We start from the raw sequence: 19,779 nt of genomic DNA, 5'->3' as shown, positions 1-19,779 counted from the left end.
CCACTGGTGATGCTCCTCCCCCTGACAAGGAATCTAAAGTGCTAGAAGCCTCAGGGAAAAGGGTGGCAGCTCAAGCGGCCAATGTCTGGCGATTCACCTACACACAGGCACTCTTAGCCAGATACGACAGGGCTCATTATGATACACTTGAGACCCTGTTACAACACTTGCCAGATGAGTATAAGGAGGCAGCAGAAATGCTAATACAAGAAGGGAAACTTATATCCAACGCATCTATTAAGTGTGCGCTAGACGAAGCAGACACTGCAGCCAGGGCTATTAATACAAGCATTATGTTACGAAGATATGCCTGGCTGAGAATCTCCGGCTTCAAGCCTGAGATACAAACCACCATACTCAACCCTGATTACTTATTTGGCCCAGAAGTGGACACCACCTTAGAAAAAATTAAAAAGGACACAGAGACTGCAAAGTCTATGGGGGCTCTACAGTCGCAGCAGCTCAGGGGTGGTTCTTTTCGTCGCTCCAACAATAGAGGAACTTCCAGAGGCCAGGTGTCCAGCAGACACAGTACAGTAAAGGAGGCACGCAGACCACCTACAACAAGAACAATAGGGGTGGCTATCGTGGAAACAGCACCAAGGGCAGAGGTCGTGGAAACAACAACTCCCGATCCTCCGCCACTAACAAACAGTGACATCTTGTCACTACCCCCGACCATATAACACCGGTCGGGGGGAGACTACAACAGTTGCTGCCGGTCTGGAAATCCATCACTACAGACAGGTGGGTGAGGCAGCTTATCCAGTACGGTTATTGTCTGGAGTTAACATCCACTCCACCCAACATACCCCCAAGACACCGTCCTATGTCCGCAGAGCATATACAGTTATTGCAGCACGAGGTAGTCAGCATGCTGTAAAAAGGAGCCATAGAGCTCGTGCCTGTAGAACAAAAAGGTACAGGGGTGTACTCGCTGTACTTCTTGATCCCAAAAAAGGACCGGTCCCTCTGACCCATACTGGACCTCAGGCCCCTAAACCAATACATCTTGTCAGAACATTTTCACATGCTCAAACAGCAGGTTCTACCGTTACTCAGTCAGGGAGATTTCCTCGCAACACTAGATCTAAAGGATGCATATTTCCATATACCGGGACACCCGTCACACACAAAATATCTCAGATTTACCATTCAGGATCAGCATTATCAGTTCAAAGTCCTCCCTTTCGGAGTAACAACAGCACCCAGGGTGTTTACCAAGTGCCTAGCGACAGTGGCTGCAAACCTACGGAGACGGAACGTTCACGTCTACCCTTATCTGGACGACTGGCTTATCCAAGCAAAGTCGGCCCAGCAATGTGCCACCCACATGTCCCACACCATTCACCTTCTTCACAATCTGGGGTTTTAACTGAATTATCCAAAGTCCCACCTTCAGCCTGCCCACGTACGGTAGTACTTGGGCGCGGCAATAGACACTCTGGCAGCCAAAGCACAGCCAAATTCAGTGAGGATCAACAGCATGCAATTGCTGATACGGAAATTCAAACCACCACACTCTCTTCCAGCACGAGTGTTCATGCAGTTGATAGGCATGATGGCCTCCTGCTTCTTCATAGTCCAGCACGCGAGACTACACATGCGTCCGCTTCAGGAGTGCTTAGCAGGTCAGTGGAATCAGGCTCACTGACAATTGAAAGACCTCGTGTTTGTGACCGGCCGTGCATACAGCTCTCTGCATTGGTGGAACCCACAAAACCTTTGCAGGGGCATACCGTTCCAAGAGCCTTTGCCACAGATAATAAGGACGACGGACGCATCTCTCCAGGGATGGTGAGCTCATGTACTCCACTACGCAGTGCAGGGACTATGGACAACACAGCAGAAAAAGATGCACATCAACCTTCTGGAACTGATGGCAATCTTCATGGCAATGAAAGCATTCAAAGTACATTTGTGCAACAAAGTAGTGTTGATCCGGACGGACAACATGACTGCCATGTACTACATACAGAATCAGGGAGGTACACACTCCCCGCAATTGTCTCATCTGGCTCAGAGCATGTGGAAGTGGGCCATTCAGAGAAACATCTTCCTCATAGCAGAACACCTCCCAGGCAAGGACAATCGGATGGCGGACCTGCTCAGCAGGCACAGCCACCAGATGCACGAGTGGGAGATACATCCATCAGTACTCCAACCGTACTTCGAGCAGTGGGGTCATCCAGAGATAGACCTATTCGCCACAAGGCAAAACGCAAAATGCCAAAGCTTTGCCGCCAGGTTCCCACAGTCGCAGGGAAAAGCGATATGGATGAACTGGTCAGGCATATTTGTGTACGCTTTTCCCCCAGCACCGCTAATGCCACTAGTGGCACGCAAACTGAGGCAACACTCGAGGACTCTCATCCTGGTTGCTCCAACGTGGGCACGCCAACCATGGTACACCACGTTTTTAGAACTCTCCGTGGTACCGCATCAAAGGCTACAACTCACACCCAGACTTTTGACGCAGAGCCATGGCGACATTCAGCATCCAGATCCGCAACAGCTCAACCTGGCGATCTGGCTCCTGAGGTCTTAGAATTTGGCTACCTCAACCTGCCTCCTGACTGTATGGATATCATAAGGGAGGCAAGAAGGCCCACAACTAGAGCATGTTATGCGGCAAAATGGAAGCGATTTGTCATTTATTGTGCCAACAACAACATTAATCCGCTAGATGCATCTACTCACAACATGATCTGTTACCTATTACATCTATACAAATGCAATCTGGCCTATGCTTCCATACGTATACATTTATCCGCAATAGCAGCTTCTCTCCAAAACAGGCAGCATCTCTCACTTTTCAGAGTGCTTGCCATCAAAGCTTTTCTGGAGGGACTCAAACGAGTTATTCCTCCCAGACACCCACCGGCACCTGTATGGAACCTGAATGTGGTCCTTACCAGACTGATGGGTCCACCTTTTGCGCATCTACACTCATGCGAGATACAATTCTTAACGTGGAAAGTGGCTTTCCTAATAGCAATCACATCGCTACGACGAGTTAGTGAACTTCAAGCACTAACTATCCAAGAGCCATTCATACAGATTCACTCCAACAGGGTGGTACTACGCACTAACCCTAAGTTTCTGCCTAAAGTAGTTTCACAGTTCCATATGAATCAAACTATAGAACTGCCAGTGTTCTTCCAGAATCCAGATTCAGTGGCAGAGAGAATGCTCCACACACTAGACATCAAAACAGCTTTAATGTACTACATAGATGGGAATAAAGATTTCAGGAAGACAAAACAACTGTTTGTTGCCTTTTCACCACAACACAAAGGCAACCCCATTTCAAAAGCAGGTATAGCCAGGTGGATCGTTAAGTGCATACAGATTTGCTATCAAAAGACTAAGCGCACATTAACGATTCCCCCCAAGAGCCCACTCAACACGAAAGTTAGGGGCATCAATGGCTTTCCTTGGAAACATTCCTTTAGAGGAAATTAGTAGAGCAGCCACATGGTCTACCATACACACATTTACCAAACACTACTGCGTAGATGTGCACTCTAAACAGCAGGCAGCTGTAGGACAGGCTGTTCTAAAAACACTTTTTCAGACTGCTGCAGCTGGCACGTTCAGCCGCCGCTAATAGAGGGACTGCTATATATATTCTATGCACAGATATGAATTCAGCAGCCCACATGCCTCAAACCGAATATGCTACTTACCAGTATGCATCTGTTCTTGGCATGTAGGGCTGCTGACATTCATATCGCCCGCCCTCCTCCCCGGCGCCTGTAGCGGCTGCAGCACTCAGAATTACTCTTAGCATGGTCATCACTTACTGTACTACACTCCATCTCTGCCACAACGGCGAAAAACAATCTGATGATGGAGAGGATGCCCTGCGCACTGTAGTCCAGGGAAGGAGCCACCTATCTCGTGATACTTCGAAGACTCTTCCAGGATAACAATGTGCAATCATCCGGACCCAACACTAGGCGGCGATCTATGCACAGATATGAATTAAAGCAGCCCTACATGCCAAGAACAGATGCATACTGGTAAGTAGCAAATTCGCTACTTGACTCATACATGCCCATTGCCAAACTTGCAGCCACCTATTAGATCCCGGGCAAGGCGATGCCCAGATCCTTCTGAGACAGGTGCTTTAGGATCAGAACAGGTTCCTCCCGGGACGTAGCACCTCACAGAATCTCCGCCATCTTTTATATACAAGACCAGGTGCATGGGAAATTCCCTCGGGCCGCATGCCTTACTCTAGATTTTTAAAAGGCGTTTGAGATCCGCTATTAATTTGCTTAACTAGCCCAGCTGGAAATAGGGCCTAGGCTCTTGGCTTGCACATAATTGTTATACTCCGGTCCAGCTTCCCGAGTACACCTGTGCTATCGCATCTCATCTCATCCCCATTCTCGATCCATTGGGGAACACGTCAAGAGTGTCCACTATTCCCCCTATTATTTGCGCTTGCCATGGAGCTGCTCGCCTTACACCTTTGTGGGGAGGGCCAGGATTGGGGCATTCCTCTAGCAGACCGGACCCATGCAGCATCTTTATGTGCATATGATCTACTCCTTTATGTGAGAAATATCACATCTGATCTCAAACAAATTTAGGACGCCCTGACTGAGTTTGCCTGTGTGGCACGACTACCAGTTAACTTGGAGAAATCAGCCCTATACCCACTTCACCTAGAGCAAGTTCTGCAAAAGAGGGGATCCTGGGGATCACACGTCTTTGCTTCGAGAGCCGGGCCCCTCGCTATCTGGGAATCATCCTTTATCAAACCTCTGACGACCTGTACAAGGGGAGTCTCTGCAGGACACTGATGAGCATCCGAGCTCAGATGCGTTTCTGGAGCACCCTGCCTATTGTCCCCCTGGGTTGGATAGCCGTGGTGAAAGTGGTGGCACTCCTGTGCCTCCTCTATCAGTTTGTGAACCTCCCAGTGGTTCCCCCGGCTACTTTTCAAAGGAGCTGGATTCCCTCCTCGTCTCCCGCATCTGGGGGGAGGTCAAGCCATCGCCAATTGGTTTTATCCAAGCTGTAACTGCCGACTGATTAGGAAGGCCTCAGAGCACCATCCTTTGAGATGTACTACTTGGCGGCACAGCTGCAGTGGCCGTCTTGTTGGACAGATGGCCAGATAGCTGATACTTCGAGGCCTCTGAGGGGACGGACCCCTTACCCATTCCCGCTCTCCGGCGCCTACTCCTGCCTGGCTCACGCCCTGCGACTACCTGGTCCCTGCAAGTGGAAGTGGCACGGACATGCATGTCAAGATCCACCGCCTCTCTCGGATGGTACTTCTCTAGTCTCCTGAACTGTTCTTGTTCAGCTTGCCTCACAGGTGTTATTACTACACTACAAAAGACATGCTGGTCTGGACTGCGCACTCCCTTCACGTGGTGGGGGACCTTTTCACAGAGCAGGATCCTATACCTTTTGCTAGATTAGCTGAAGAGAGAGAGGACTCCCTCTGTGACAGTTCCTACTTAAGCAAGGGCTCCTCCACACTTGTGGGACTCTGTGGGACCTTTCTGGAGGGGAGCCTGTGACGCATCCGTTCCTGCAGGCCATCCTGACCTTAGGGCCGGACGCCACCTCATCACCTGGCCGTACGCGACCTGACAGCTACCTCCCTCCTCACCCTCCACCACAAATGGGAGGAGGAATTTGTCCGAGCCCTCCATGAAAAGTGGTGACAACGTGCACTCGACTTCCAGAAAGGTCTCTCGTAATGCACGTTTTATGGATATACAGTATTTCATACTACATAGGCGATAAAATGTCCCCCGCTGCTGCACTGTAGATGCCAAGCATATGCACATGCTGTGGTCCTGCCTGGCCCTTCAGGCTTATTGGCGGGCCGTGCATGACACGCTCCGGAAGGTCACCGGGCCTCCTGGACATAGCCAATTGGGAGGCATTCTCCCTGTGCATTTTTAATAGGAGAAACACCTCCAATATACAGCTAAATGCAAGGCTGCACACTTTCCTTTCCAAACTACCATCAATAGAAATATATAAATTGGCCATTTGAGTATCTTTAACCAGGTATAATAAGTTACATGGATACAGATATCTTCACATGCCCCATAATTCCGAATTTTAACAAGAAAGCATTGTACTGTATCCTTGCAGCTTGGGGTTGTGCAGAAACAGTCCACTTAAATACTAAATTTAATATCTTTTCTTGTGCACAACTGATCACACAAGTTCTTCTGTGCCTTTTCTCTTTCTCCGCTTTCTGGATTTCAAGTGCATTCTAGAAAACTCGGCTGTCAGAAAGTCACAGTAATCGCAACCTCTGCAGTGGTGGGTCTTGTAGTTCTTGAACCTTTAGCAGGGGATTGAAGTCAGGTACCTTGCAGGCTTGAAAAAAGCTTCCATACCTCCTAACAGTTGCTTAGCATGAGGTTGAAGGAATCAACCCTTACACACCTGGCCTTTCTTCTGGTAACATGAGTGCACTGGAGGCTATTGGGAAATCCACAAACTAGTTTCATTACAGAGTAAGTGGCTGAAACCTATCTCCATTGTACATGTGGATAAAGTACTTTTAGGAAACCGAGTTGACTCATTTAGCTGCTTTAGGAGCTTGCAGTGTACTCTATATGGAACCTTTTTCTGCGCTGTGAACCATCGCTAAATTGCATTTTTTTCTTTTTTCTTCTTAATCCAAAGTACTAAAATATTGTACTTTAATAGTATAATTTAATTTAATTATTTGTAGGAAGTGAGGTTGACTTCCAAGAAAGCAATAAGGAATACACAGAAGTACCACTTGATTCTCTGGGTCTCCAAGTACCAGAGATCCTTACTATGCCAACAAAAGGTGAGTGTTATCATATCAGGTTAAAGTGAAAGTAGCTGTTTGTTTTTCAGACTGTGTTCTTAAATAGATTTGCATGAATATATATTTTTTGCTGTCAAAAGGAATATATATGGCTGTTGATTTAAATAATTAAATCAGTTAATTCTTTCCTGTTTCAGTCGATTAAATGTTTTCATCTTCTCTCTGGCTCCATGAAGTGGTTGTGTTGACTCCTAGACTTGGCAGCCATGCCTTCTTGGAAGGTGCTGTTCGATATTGTGACCAGCCTTTTTAAATCCGACTTGTTCTACAGAAACCATTGATGTGTTCTATTCTTCACCATAGAATTTCCTTTGATGTTAATAAAAGTTTCAATATGCCTAAGCATGATCCTGCAACATCTTTTCACGTGTGCATGATTCTACATCATGTCCATACATTTGCAAGATCCGGAATACTGATTTAAAAAATGTTCAAGTTCGAAAACCAGTCAAAAGGAAACCTGCTTAAAATAACAACATTAACTTATTTTGTTTCCTGGCTAGCCAGCATATTAATACAGTAGTGCAGTTGGCTGGGAAACACCACTTAAAAAGCATGAACTATATTAAATAAAAACAGGAAATAGTGCCCCAACAAAATTCACACACTATACACATTAAAAATTCACACCAGCTGTTTTAAGAACCTTGGAAGACTGCACTTTCCCATCAAAATCAGCATGGTGTTGGTTTATTTTAAGAACTTTGGAAGACTCCACTTTCCCATCAAAATCAGCATGGTGTTGGTTTGTTTTTTAAGCTCTTTGAGGAAGATCTTGGAAACATAACTGTTTATTCAAATCTATTTTTGTCTATATTAATACTTTTATGTGTCTTTGTTCAACAACAAGGACATAACCAGCAGATTCCTATTTTTTTCTTCGTCCGTGGAAAACGGGGCTTTGCAGAATTGGCACTTTAATAGATTTACAAGCTTGAAACCTTCCCTGCCGTGGAAGTGGAATTCTATGTCCGGACTGGAGGCGAGGATTATGCTAGTCTTTCTTTATTTTCCTATTCCCAGCACTTCAGTTTAACATTCAAAAACTTCAAGTCCCATGGGCCTTGCAGTTCAGGGGTTATGCACAGTCCACCAATCAGTACGTCCTGTGGGTCACAAGTGCGTGCTGCTGCCAACACCTTTCATCTTTCTTTCCTGCTCTCAGCACCAGATAAGTCTTGTTTTTCTCTTGCTCGTACTGGGCAAGGGAAATTTCATGCTTATTTGTTGTTTCGCATTGTACATTTAATTCTGTGAATGTCGCGCTGTGCTGCGTTTTGTACCACTTGTGTTTTTTCTCTGGCAGTGTGTCTTTCGTGGGGGCAGCGGTAGCTTTCCCGCTCCACTTGCGGCCGTCTTTCGTTGGGTAGTGCAGTAGACAACTTTTAAGGTGGGGGTGCGTGTCCGTCTTGTTGGTTCCCATCACGCGCTTTTGCGGCGGACCCAACGAGAATGAGACAGACGTCCTCCCTATCGCCACCGCCTCAGTGCTCTTGGAAGCCCTTACGACCACGCGCGTGGGTTAGTATTGTAATACTGATCTCCCCTATGCCCGTTCTTCAGCGGGTCTGTATGAATCGCCGTCTGGCGAGATTTGAATATTTCCTTGGTTGCGGTGTGGAGCGCTGATTGGGGGCGGGCCCCAGAGCTTGATACCTATTGAACAAAGGGTGAGTCGCCCCTGGGGACCTACTTAGTCCGCATTATTGCACTTCTGAGTGCCCAAAACGTAGTCTCTGCCTCATGCCAAAGTATTTCCCCAATACAAAGTTACTGGTTTAGGGTACCTAATGCCTGTGATTCTAATCACTTCAAAGTGCATTGCCCCCACTTTTTTCTTAACACTCTGTGCCAATATAGCAAGCGATTTAAGTGCCTGGGGTACTTACTGCTTGTCTTCACGACACCCTTCTTTGCCCGTCATGGAGGAGGAATATACTGAAGAGGATTCCCTTGAGGTTATTCCCCTCATCGATGACTTTTGTGACGCACTAGATTCATCAATCCACCAGACAGTCTCAGCTGCCATGGGACCTTTTGAGTGGCGCATCATGCAGTTTGCCTACAAGTGCCAGTCCCAATGCCCTCCGAAGCACAAGAGCACATCTGGCATCGATTTAGGCGCCTTTGATAGCCTCAAGAAAGCGTTTCTGGCCAGACCAGATGGGGGATCCCAGCCTATTCTCCCAGAGGCCCCCAAACCCTCTACTTTTCAAGAGGAGGGGGAGGAATCCGCGGACGAGGCAGGCCCATCCAGACCATGGCACCCTGTAGAATCCCCAGTCCCTGATGCCAAGGAGGAGGACTTGGACATGTTGGTCCCTGAGGACCATCCCCGTTCCTCAGAGTGGACCTCTTTGCCCAAAGCTTCGGCGTTTGTAGCCGGCCTCCTGCGTGAACCTCTTGAAAAGGAGGCTAGAGCTTGTCTCAGGGCGGTGTGCCTACCGGGCAAAGTGGCATTGACTCCCGAAGTTGTCCCTAGGATGGCGACCTTTTTGCAGAAGTACATCTGCGACCCAAAAATAGGGATCAATCGATCCTGGAAGTCGTGTCATGATAAGTTACTTGACATAACGAGAGACCTATACCCACCCCAAGTTTTAGAGTTATTTGAGATTCACCAAGAGGATTTCCCAATGTTTGGGATAAGTATTTGTCTTTACAATGGTTTGCTGCTGTACTGTGTTTTCCCACCTGATTATTTCATTGACTTGTTAATATAGTAATGTGTGTTTACAGTACCCTCTACTTGATTCACGGTTTCGGAGAATATATTCATTAGTTTCAATATTTTGTTTCTCCTAGGCTCTGAGGGTTTGAAGACGGAATAACATACCTCAATGTTTTCAAGGTCGCACTCAAGAAAGAGGAAAGGTGTTTGCAGCAGCACGCACTCGTCAGCCATACTGATTGGTGGACTGTGCATAACCCCTGAACTGCAGGGCTCATGGGGCTTGGAGTTTTTGAATGTTAACTTGAAGTGCTGGGAGTAGGAAGATAATGAAAGATGAGCATAATCCTCGCCTCTGCGTCCTTAATAGAATTGAAACCTTCTGTCATGGTTACTAGGAAATGTTTAATTCCCTCAGTAGCTTTAACATAGTAGTGCAAGGCACTGACCGCTTAAGAAGGCCATTAGCAGTGCCCACTTTGTTAGCACATCAACTGCATTCTAAATTAACCAGCCAATGAGGTTAAAGTGCATTCTGAGTCACCCTTCCCCACAGGTGTTTATGCCTGAGATTATTATTACATGTTGTGTGGAAGTTAGTTCTAGGGCTTTGCTACTGCCTAAAGTCGGGTAAGTAAACTTTGTAACCTTTTTCTTGTTTTTTTGATTTACATTTGAACCCTACTGGCTCTAAACAATTGAAAAATCCAAGAGACGATTTTTTAAACCTTCTTCATTGGATGAATTTGAGACCAGATTTTATAAATCTCCTGAAGGAAAGGGAGAACAAGCATTGGCACAGCCAAGAGGTCTTGCCTTTGGGACCTTATAAGTGTTTAACCATGCAACAGTTGATGTTATTGCACCAAAGATATTGTGCTGCATAGCTAAATACTTATAAGGTCCCAAAAGCGAGACCTATTGGCTATGCCAATGCTTGTCACTCTTACTCTGGGCCAAACTCTAATGGTGGAAAAGCCCTGTTATAGAATGGATGGTGGTGGGACGTGCCCTTCACATAGTGCCATGATTTCAGCTCACTGCACTACATCATCCATTGCTCAATGAGCTATAAGATAGCTTTTTTTTCTGGGTGTGGCCTGGGGACTCCAGATGTGCATAGGGGGTATCTGGGATGTCTAGCTTGCAGGGTGCCCAGCATGGTGGTAAGTGAGTGCATTGACTGGGGCTAGTGGGTGGTGTAAGTGTCCTTCCTGCACTGCATTGTGTCGATGTGAAAAGTCTGTGTAACATGTCCTCTTGTTGCTGGGTGTGGGTGCATGACAGCACATGAGGCACAGTGTAGGACGTGAAGTGTGTGAAGAAACATGATGTGACCGTGGAGGAGGAAGGGTGAGAGGCAGCAAACAGTGGAAGAGGCAGGGTAATTCAAGGAAGCGAGGGATGGGAAAAAGAAACCACAAGGGGGAAAGGAAATGAAAAGGTGGCAAGAAAGTAGCGGGGCTGAGTGGGGGTCGGGGAGCGGGCAGCTCAAGAGACAGTCGAGCAAAAAGAAAGACCGATCGAAAGATGGACAGAGAGGAGTCAAGGGAAGTAGTACCCAAGAGGGGGAAGAGAAGGAAGAACATGAAATGAAGCACTCCCGGAGAAAGAGAAAAGTAGCGTAGGGAGAAACTAAGCAACAATCAGAGAGCTCAACAGAGAAGTGAGGAGAGAACCTACTCAACAGAGAGACGAGTTTAACACACCTGTTGTGATCGTGGTGCAGTGCACACTCACTGCACGCTGAAGAGCTCGCAGCAGCAGGCGTTGCACACTTACCTCAGTAGTAGAAAGCACTTGTCTTCGTCAAGGTTTAGGACTGCGTCCGTGACTATGTTGTCATAGAGCAGGAAACAGCTGCTGACGAAAGGTAGGCAGATGTTAGTATTTTTGTTGGAAGGTCAGTGCATAGGCGGGTACAGCAGAGCTAATATTACGGGTTAAATGTCTAGAGAGGCGAGAAGAGGGTCTGCACTACAGACCTTAGTGAAACTAGAAGCCAGAAGCAGTAGTACTAGTTTGCGTGCTAGAATTACTGTTGTCCCACAGCTCCAGGCATTGCTGTGGGGAGAGCAGGGCGGGGGCGGGTGGGACTCACCGCGCTGCCAGTCTGTGGCTTATGCCGCTTGGGAACCTCCACAGCAAAGATAGTGTACTCAGAGAGGAAAGCGGGTTCTGCTATCATCCCAGCCAGCAGCGGTGGCATTCGAGGCAGTAGCAGGGAGACAGAAATAAAACTGTAATGAGGGGAGACACACACAGCGCTGCTAAAATAGAACTACCCAAGTCCAGCAGAAAACAGTACACAGCAGACCGACCCGAAACAACGCTTACGTGTCACATTCTAAATGTGCTAGATGGAAAAAAAGCAGGAAACATGAACGCAAAAATCATTTAGAACATATTTTTAAGATCCCCATCGGCCCCATGGTACTCAGAGGAGCTACGTACCCATAAGCAGCAGTGTAGGAACAAAGAGAGGCACTGGCGGAAAGACTATACTGATGAAGCCAAATCCAAGTATAGAGAAGCAGTGGCTAAATATAAAACTTTAATCTGCGAGGCAAAGAAAAAATATTATTGTGAAAGAATAGAATTATCTAAAAATTCTAACAAATCATTATATGAAACTACCAAACAGCTAGCTGTTTTTTCCACCGATTTAACTCCTCCCCCCTCCCAATCTCTTTGCGACGACCTATCTAACTTTTTCTTTAGTAAAGTTGAGGACATCTATCGGGTCTTCGCAAACAATGCACTCAACTTGCCGAAACCTCCCACCTTCCACCATGGCCCCACCTTTCTGCAGTTCACAGACACTGCTCACCCTCAGGTACGGAACATTATATCATCCATTAAATCGGGCTCTGCCCTAGACCCATGCCCGGTGAAAGTCCTACGCCCGATTATTGAAGCGGTTCTCCCGGCTATGACTGCTATCTGCAACTCTATGTTCTGTACAGGCGTCTACCCAGAGATTTTAAAAAAGACCCTCATAAAACCTCTCCTTAAAAAACCTAACCTCGATAAGGAAGAACTTAAAAGTTACCGCCCAATTGCTAGCCTTCCACTCTTGGCTAAGATAGCTGAAAAAATCATGAATCTTCAACTATCGTCCTTTATCGAGGAACATAAGCTACTGGATGAGTCTCAGTTCGGCTTCCGCCAATTCCACGGAACAGAGACTGCCCTGGTTAAGGCGGCGGACGACATTAGAGCCATCTGGGATGCAGGAGGAACAGCAGTCTTGATCCTGCTGGACTTATCGGCAGCCTTCGACACGGTCGACCATGTCACCTTGGTCGATCGTGTCGAAGGCATGGGCATCCTGGGCAACGCCAAGAAACTTCTGGCCTCATTTCTGGCGAACAGATCCCAGATTGTCACGATCGGACCTTTTGAATCATCCCCCTTGTCACTGCCATGCGGAGTTCCTCAAGGCTCATCCCGGAGTCCGACACTATTTAACATTTATGTGTCGGACCTTGCCAAAGTCATCAGGGCACATGGGATGAGTCTTACATCCTACGCAGATGACACCCAGCTGGTCCTCGCTGTCAAGAATGACGGGCCTAAAATTGCCAGCAATTTTAATCAAGGCATGTTGGCAATTGGGACCTGGATGGTCTCCAATTGCCTGAAATTGAACTCCGATAAATCAGAAGTTGCCGTTTTTGGCAACTTATCCCCGGAATGGTCCCCCCTCTGGTGGCCGTCATCCATGGGTCAGCCCCCAGACCCGATTGGCAAGGTAAGGAATTTAGGGGTTATGTTCGACATCCACCTGAACTTCCTACCCCACGCAAATCAGATCTCCTCAGCCTTTCACAAATTACGGCTCATAAAGAAAATCTTGCCTTTTTTACCTGAGAATGCCGGAAAAACCTTGGTTAGTTCCCTGGTCCTGTCTACTTTAGACTATTGTAATGCCTTGTTTTTGGGTGCCTAAGAGAAGGTGCTACAAAAAATGCAAATTATTCAGAATGCAGCCGCCAGGCTACTTGGGCGCATTCCAAAACACCAATCAGTGTCAGCAACCATAAGACAACTGCACTGGTTGCCGGTAAGGAAAAGAATAAAATTCAAGTCCCTCTGCTTAGTATATAAAGCTCTACATAAATTCGGACCTGCCTTCTTCACCCAAAACCTCATTCCTTACCATCCCTCGAGAACGTTACGCTCATCCAGCTCACATGAACTGCTGGTTCCACGCACCAAATCTGTCGCGTGGGGTGACAGAAGATTCCTCGTAGCCGCACCGAAACTCTGGAACACCCTTCCACTCGCTATTAAAACAAGTCCCTCCCTCTGGTCTTTTCGCAAGCAACTTAAGACCTGGCTTTTTAAGCAATAAACTTTAGTTCCCCTTGCTGGTTAAATACTGCAGAAACCTCAGCGCCGAGATGCCCTAGGGCCTTCATTCGCGCTTTATAAGTGTTTTTAAAAAAAAAAAAAAAATCCTTCGATCACTATGCAAGACATGGGAATTATGTGAGTGATGAAAAAAAAATAACAGCACAAGATTTCCTTTTCCTGTTCTCCTATAGCGGGAAAATGTTAATAAATAATTGTGACAAACAAGCATTCCTTTCGATCAACCAGATTTACCCACTTTGCGAGTATTGATAGCATAATCAAGGGACATGGCATAGCCACCATGTGTACGAAACTCTCCTCACGCTTTGATGAACATAATTTTGCATTTGCGACATGTAATTTAGGTATAGGTCTAGCAACTACAGACTTGTACCCCAATTGGCTAAAGGGCTAGAACATGCTGAATGAATCACACACCAGTGTATTAACGTATGGCTTAACAAGCTGGGGAGTGGTGCGTGCGCGCAGTCTGCTCTTTATTGAAGCACACACTTGTGCTTGTGGCGCTCCCCTACTCGATGCCGCAACAAGCACGAGTGTGTGCATCCAAAAAGAGCAGAGTGACAGCTAAAGGTCCTCCTATGCAGCGCATATGCGCTGCGTAGGTGAGTGCTGTATAGGCGAGACCTAAAAAAGAGGCCTAATACCGCCAAGTACTGTAAAGGAAAAAATAGGCCGCAGGAAGTTTCGCCAGGTGAACCTGAGAAAAAGAGGCACAAAGTATCTTTAAAGAAGTCAACTGGCACCCATTCTCTAGAAAAGTAGCTTAACAATAGACATTCTCTGACATCTATTTCTCCACTGTCCTCTCTGCTGACTAAAAAAAATGTAAGATTACCCTGCTGCTGACAGTAAGCACGCTGGCAACCTCTGCCACGACGACCCCATACGAGCCTACTTTGATGCCAAGAAAAGTGAGAAAACAACTAGCGAACCCAAATAGGTCACTGTCTGGAAAACCTTTTGCTGACACCACCTTCAACTGGGAAAATATAGACTGACTCATCGTTAAAGAAAGAACCAGCAGCTTGCTTGTCGATGAGATCATTATTGATGGACCCATCAATAGAACCTCCAACAACAACACCACCACCACCGCTTTGGTAGGTGGAGGCTTGGATGACCAGGCTCTCCCGAGTTGGGTGGGTTGTTAAAAAGGGATGGTCACCCGGGGCCGGGCGATGATGCCTGGCCACTTTCCTATCCACAAGGACCCCCGTGGCTGGCCTAGACCAGGTGCCCATTAACACATCCGTTAATGCCTCAGTGAACGGCTGAAGGACTTCAGTGAGGATGTTTTCAAAGTTACCGTATGCAGGTCAAGGACCTCAGCTGCTCGACAGAGCACTACAGTGTATTTAGCTGGCAGCAAGGGAGGACTCTCAGGTGGGACCGCTGGGCCTAAAGGCGCGGGAGCTAGAGGTCTGTAAAGGCGGTCCATGGCAGCAAGAAAATCCTTCACCAGGACTGGAGTCGCTGACGGACCCGGGTAAGGTGTGTAGGCTGTTGGACTCACAGGCTCAAACGGAGCCCCCTCGTCCGCATTCCTGATTCCGAGTGTGAAGACTTCGACCCCGAGGGGTGGTGATGATGGCTCCGCAGTCGGTCCCTCAAGCGACCCCTGGACTTCGAACGGGGTGGAGACAACTGCTGGGCCTCCAGCAGCTTACAGGACCGCTCCCGCAAGGCCTTCGGAGCTATGGCCAGACAGTCTGAACATGACCAGGAGTGATGGTCGTACTCCAGACATTAGAGACAGACGCCAAGGGCGTTGGCCAACGGCATCATATGGCGACAGGCTCCGCAGGATTTAACCCAGGCACCAGGATTCAAAGACTCAAAAAAAGTGGAGACAAAAGTCTCAAACAAGTTAGTAAAAAAGTGACTAGGGTACGTGCTCTAACCGGATGTGCACTTGCTGGCGCGGAAAAAGAAAAGAACTGACTTCAGCGTGCATGGGTGGCGCTTGAGTAGTCTCTGTGATGTCATCTCTGCGCATATGATGCCAGCGACGGGCGCGGAGCCACACAACGCCACCTTCCGACTCACAGGGGTACTGCTGACGAAAAACTTTCCAGATCCAATCTGACGCCTGGGGATATTCTAAGGTAAGGAATCTATAACTAACTAATGTTTCTTACAGATATATAGTTACACAAGTAGTAACTTGTGTGTCAACGGGTACAACACTTCACAGATGTGCATCAAGCTGAAACCTCTGAGTATGACTATGCCAGTACAGAAGGGAAAGAAATACCGGTGTCCACTATATAAAGGGGTGGTGAGTGGATTACATCCATCCTGTCACAAACCCATCAAAATACTTTGTTTGAGGCATTCCATACTCCTGCCATCTAGTGTTGGGTCCGGGTGTTTGCTAGTTGCTTTTCTTCAAAGAAGTCATTCCCAGTTACGAGGTAAAGTGACTCTTCCTTTCGGTGACAGTGCGCATGGGCATCGATTCCATTGTTGGATTGTTTTCTTTCCGCCATTGGGTTCGGACGTTTATTGCTGCGCTCTGGTTCGAAACCGCCCTTTGGATTCCCCTCTGTGCGCAATCCACTGTACCCTCAACAGTATTGTTATCTTATACGTTTTCCCTCTCTCCGCGTTATCGATTTGATATTGAAAATTTCCATCTTCATTCGAAAACATCACGAGTGGCCTTCGGTTCTAGCCACGTCGGCCCAGCCTTCCGGTCGGGCTCCATTTCAGTTCTGTCCTCGGTGCCACGTCTTGCGCCGACCTACACCAAGTTCTGCAACTTGTGCCTCTCACCGGATCACAAGGAAGAACATTGTGAGGCTTGTTGGTCGTTTTGATAAAAAAAGACCCTTCGGAGTCGTCTGGCTCGACTATGAGAAATGCAGTGCCAAAGCCCTACTCCGGAGGGCTTTGGCACTGCATCAGAGAGGAATCCGAACAGGAAGAAGCGACAGCCTTCTAGGTCCCAGAATCTGATGAAGACTTAGAATTCGAATTAGAGTCAGAAGACGTTGCAGTGAGACAGGGTGCCATGAGTACTAAAGCCCCCTTACCCCATAAACTCTTTTCCACTGAACATAAGGCTTCGGCACCACCTCTGGCTTGGGGCCTTTGTTGGCACCGAGACGATGTTTACAACGCCCTTCCCTCTGGCCCGGCACCGAAACAAATAGTCAAGCCTTCTGCCTCGGGATCGAGTCAAGGCAAATGTCTTTCGATCCAAAACATTCTACTCCGAAAGACAAATCTAGTTGGAAGCCGAAATCTTCTGCTTTGAAGTATAAAAAGGGCAAAACCGGGTCGGCACTGAAACCCCGTCGCCGAAATCCAAAGAAGATCATAAAGACCCCCCTGAGCCGATATTAGATGTCATGAAGGTCAGATTAGACCCGAAACAGAAAAAGCTATCAACCAACTCAGATACTGGACACATTTTAACTAAAACTCATTCAGAAAGGAAAGTTAGTTCAGAGGGCACTGGGTATGAGATTTCTCTTAAGAAAAAGGACAGTGCTACAAGGCCTACCCACCCTACTTTGCCATCACATCCACCATCTTCACCATTACCACAACTGCCAGCCTCAGATTCACTGCACATAACACCCCAGGGGTCTTCTCATACACATCCCGATTTAGGAGATGAGGATAACAATATTCCCTCACCAACAGATTCATGGGATGATTATAAGATTGATCCACCCATGGATAATTATCCAGATTTATACCCTGCTGAACCCTCACCTCCAGATGAGAACGTGTCTTATCAAGAGCAGATTTCAAGGGCAGCAGCTTATCATGGAGTTACACTGCACAAAGAGGCTTTATTATTTGAGACACTAGAGTCTTCATATAGGAGTAGTCAGCTTCTCCTTATGTTGAAAGGCATGATAGTGCATGCAGATGAGATTTTTAAAGACCCTGTTCGTGCCTGTATTTTATCACCTAGGGTTTACAAGAAATACAAACCATCACCATCTGAACCTGTTTTTATTAAAGCACAGCTACCCTTAGACTCCCTGGTAGTTTCAATTTTTAAACTCTTTTTAAAAAAAGAAATTTCAATGAAATTGGCTCACATATCCAAAAATTGCATGACATCATGTGGTGAAATAACGGTGCACAATACAGATTCAGACATTTGAGGGAACGTATATGAGAAACACATGTTAATTTTACGTCTCGAACTTTGTAGTTTCAAATGTTTGTAAAAAAGCAAACTTAGACTTCTGCAGATGCACCTCCCCGGGACAAAGAATCGAAATTCATTGATTCATTTGGTAAAAGAGTGGCTTCTCAAGCCGCTAACCACTGGCATATTGCCAACATGCATGGCCTACTAGCTAGGTATGACAGAGCACATTGGGACGACATTGAAGGCCTGCTTCAGTACCTTCTGAAGAGCACAAGGAAAAAGCACAAGAGCTAGTCCAAGAGGAAAACTTATATCTAATTCTTCTATTAGAGGTGCTCTAGATGCTGCTGACACTGTAGCGAGAGTAGTTAACACCAGCATTCATTTACGTCAACATGCCTGGCTTAGGATTTCAGGTTTTAAACCGAAAGTCCAACAACCTATTTTAAATACCTCTGTGATAAGCAATATCTTTTTGGACCTCAACTTGATGAGGCTTTAGAAAAGATGAAAAAAGACATGGATGTGGCGAAATCCATGGTAAAGCTTCAGTCCCCATCCAACAGAGCTCCTTTAACCCCTCATTTTATAGGGCAGGGTCAAAAACGACATCCTCGGACCCTAACGCTTCTTCCTATAAATTCAACACACAACTCTCTTCCTCTAGAGGCTTCTACAGAGTAGGGTACAGAGGAAACCGTTTCAAAGATTGGGGTGAGAGCACACCAACGCGTAACTCCCTTCCCCCAATAAACTGTGACGTACCTACACAAACCCCGATCATTTAACAAATGTCAGGGAAAGACTTCAACAATTTCTCCCCATTTGGAAATCCATAACATCAGACAAATGGCTGCTAGACATTATCCAACATTGTTATTGTCTGCAGCTCACCAGAAATCTTCCCAATATTCCACCTCACACTCACAATCTCTAATCAGAGCCCCTGCTCTTCTCAAACAAGAGGCACAAGCTCTTTTAGCAAAAGGAGCCATAGAACCAGTTCCATTACACTACCAAGGTTTAGGGGTCTACTCTCTGTACTTTCTAATCCCCAAAAAGGACGGCTCCTTAAGACCAGTTTTGGATCTAAGGACGTTAAATCTGTACGTACTATCAGAACATTTCCACATGGTCACTGTTCAACAAGCACTTCCGCTTTTACAGCAAGGCAATTGTATGTTCACACTGGACTTAGGATGCATACTTTCACATTCCGGTTCACCTAGCACAGCGCAGATATCTCAGATTTGTGATAGCAGGAAAGCACTATTGGTTCAAAGTACTCCCATTCGGAGTAACTACTGCTCCCAGAGTATTCACAAAATGTCTAGCTGAAGTTGCAGCACATCTCAGAAAACAACAAATTCATGTCTTCCCATACCTAGACGACTGGCTCATCAGAGCTAGAATACACCAGAAGTATTTACAACATTCACAGACTACATTAGACCTACTCCACCACTTGGGTTTCACGGACAATGCACAAAGTCTCATCTTCAGTCTAAACAAATGATGTCCTATCTGGGAGCTCCTCTAAACACTTGCACAGCTCTAGCCTATCCCAATGCAGCCAGAATTCGAAATATTCTAACTCTGCTACTACAGTTTCTGACCAATTAATACTTAACAGGACTTTCATGCAACTGTAGGAATGATGGCATCATGCATTGCAATAGTGCCTCATGCAAGGTTACACGTGCCCTCTACAAGAATGTTTAGCACGTTAGTGGAATCAGTCTCAGGGTCAATTAGCAGGTCTAGTTA

The 19,779-nt window shown here is 46.7% G+C and overlaps 1 protein-coding gene across 10 annotated transcripts in view; it reads left to right on the top strand.

Annotated features, from left to right (window-relative positions):
- The window catches only part of EHMT1 (euchromatic histone lysine methyltransferase 1), an 834,115-nt gene that overhangs the window by 333,807 nt on the left and 480,529 nt on the right, over positions 1 to 19,779 (top strand). For all 10 annotated transcript variants that reach the window (XM_086921124.1, XM_086921127.1, XM_086921128.1 and 7 more), the window contains one exon: positions 6,722 to 6,823. In XM_086921124.1, coding sequence (XP_086777250.1) covers positions 6,722 to 6,823 — 102 coding nt within the window. The remainder of the gene's footprint in view (positions 1 to 6,721; positions 6,824 to 19,779) is intronic.

Source organism: Lissotriton vulgaris, chromosome 5, assembly GCF_964263255.1.
Source record: "Lissotriton vulgaris chromosome 5, aLisVul1.2, whole genome shotgun sequence".
NCBI classification, from domain to species: Eukaryota; Metazoa; Chordata; class Amphibia; order Caudata; family Salamandridae; genus Lissotriton; species Lissotriton vulgaris.
The sequence above is the reverse complement of the archived record's forward strand: the minus strand, read 5'-3'. Positions and strand labels throughout refer to the sequence as shown.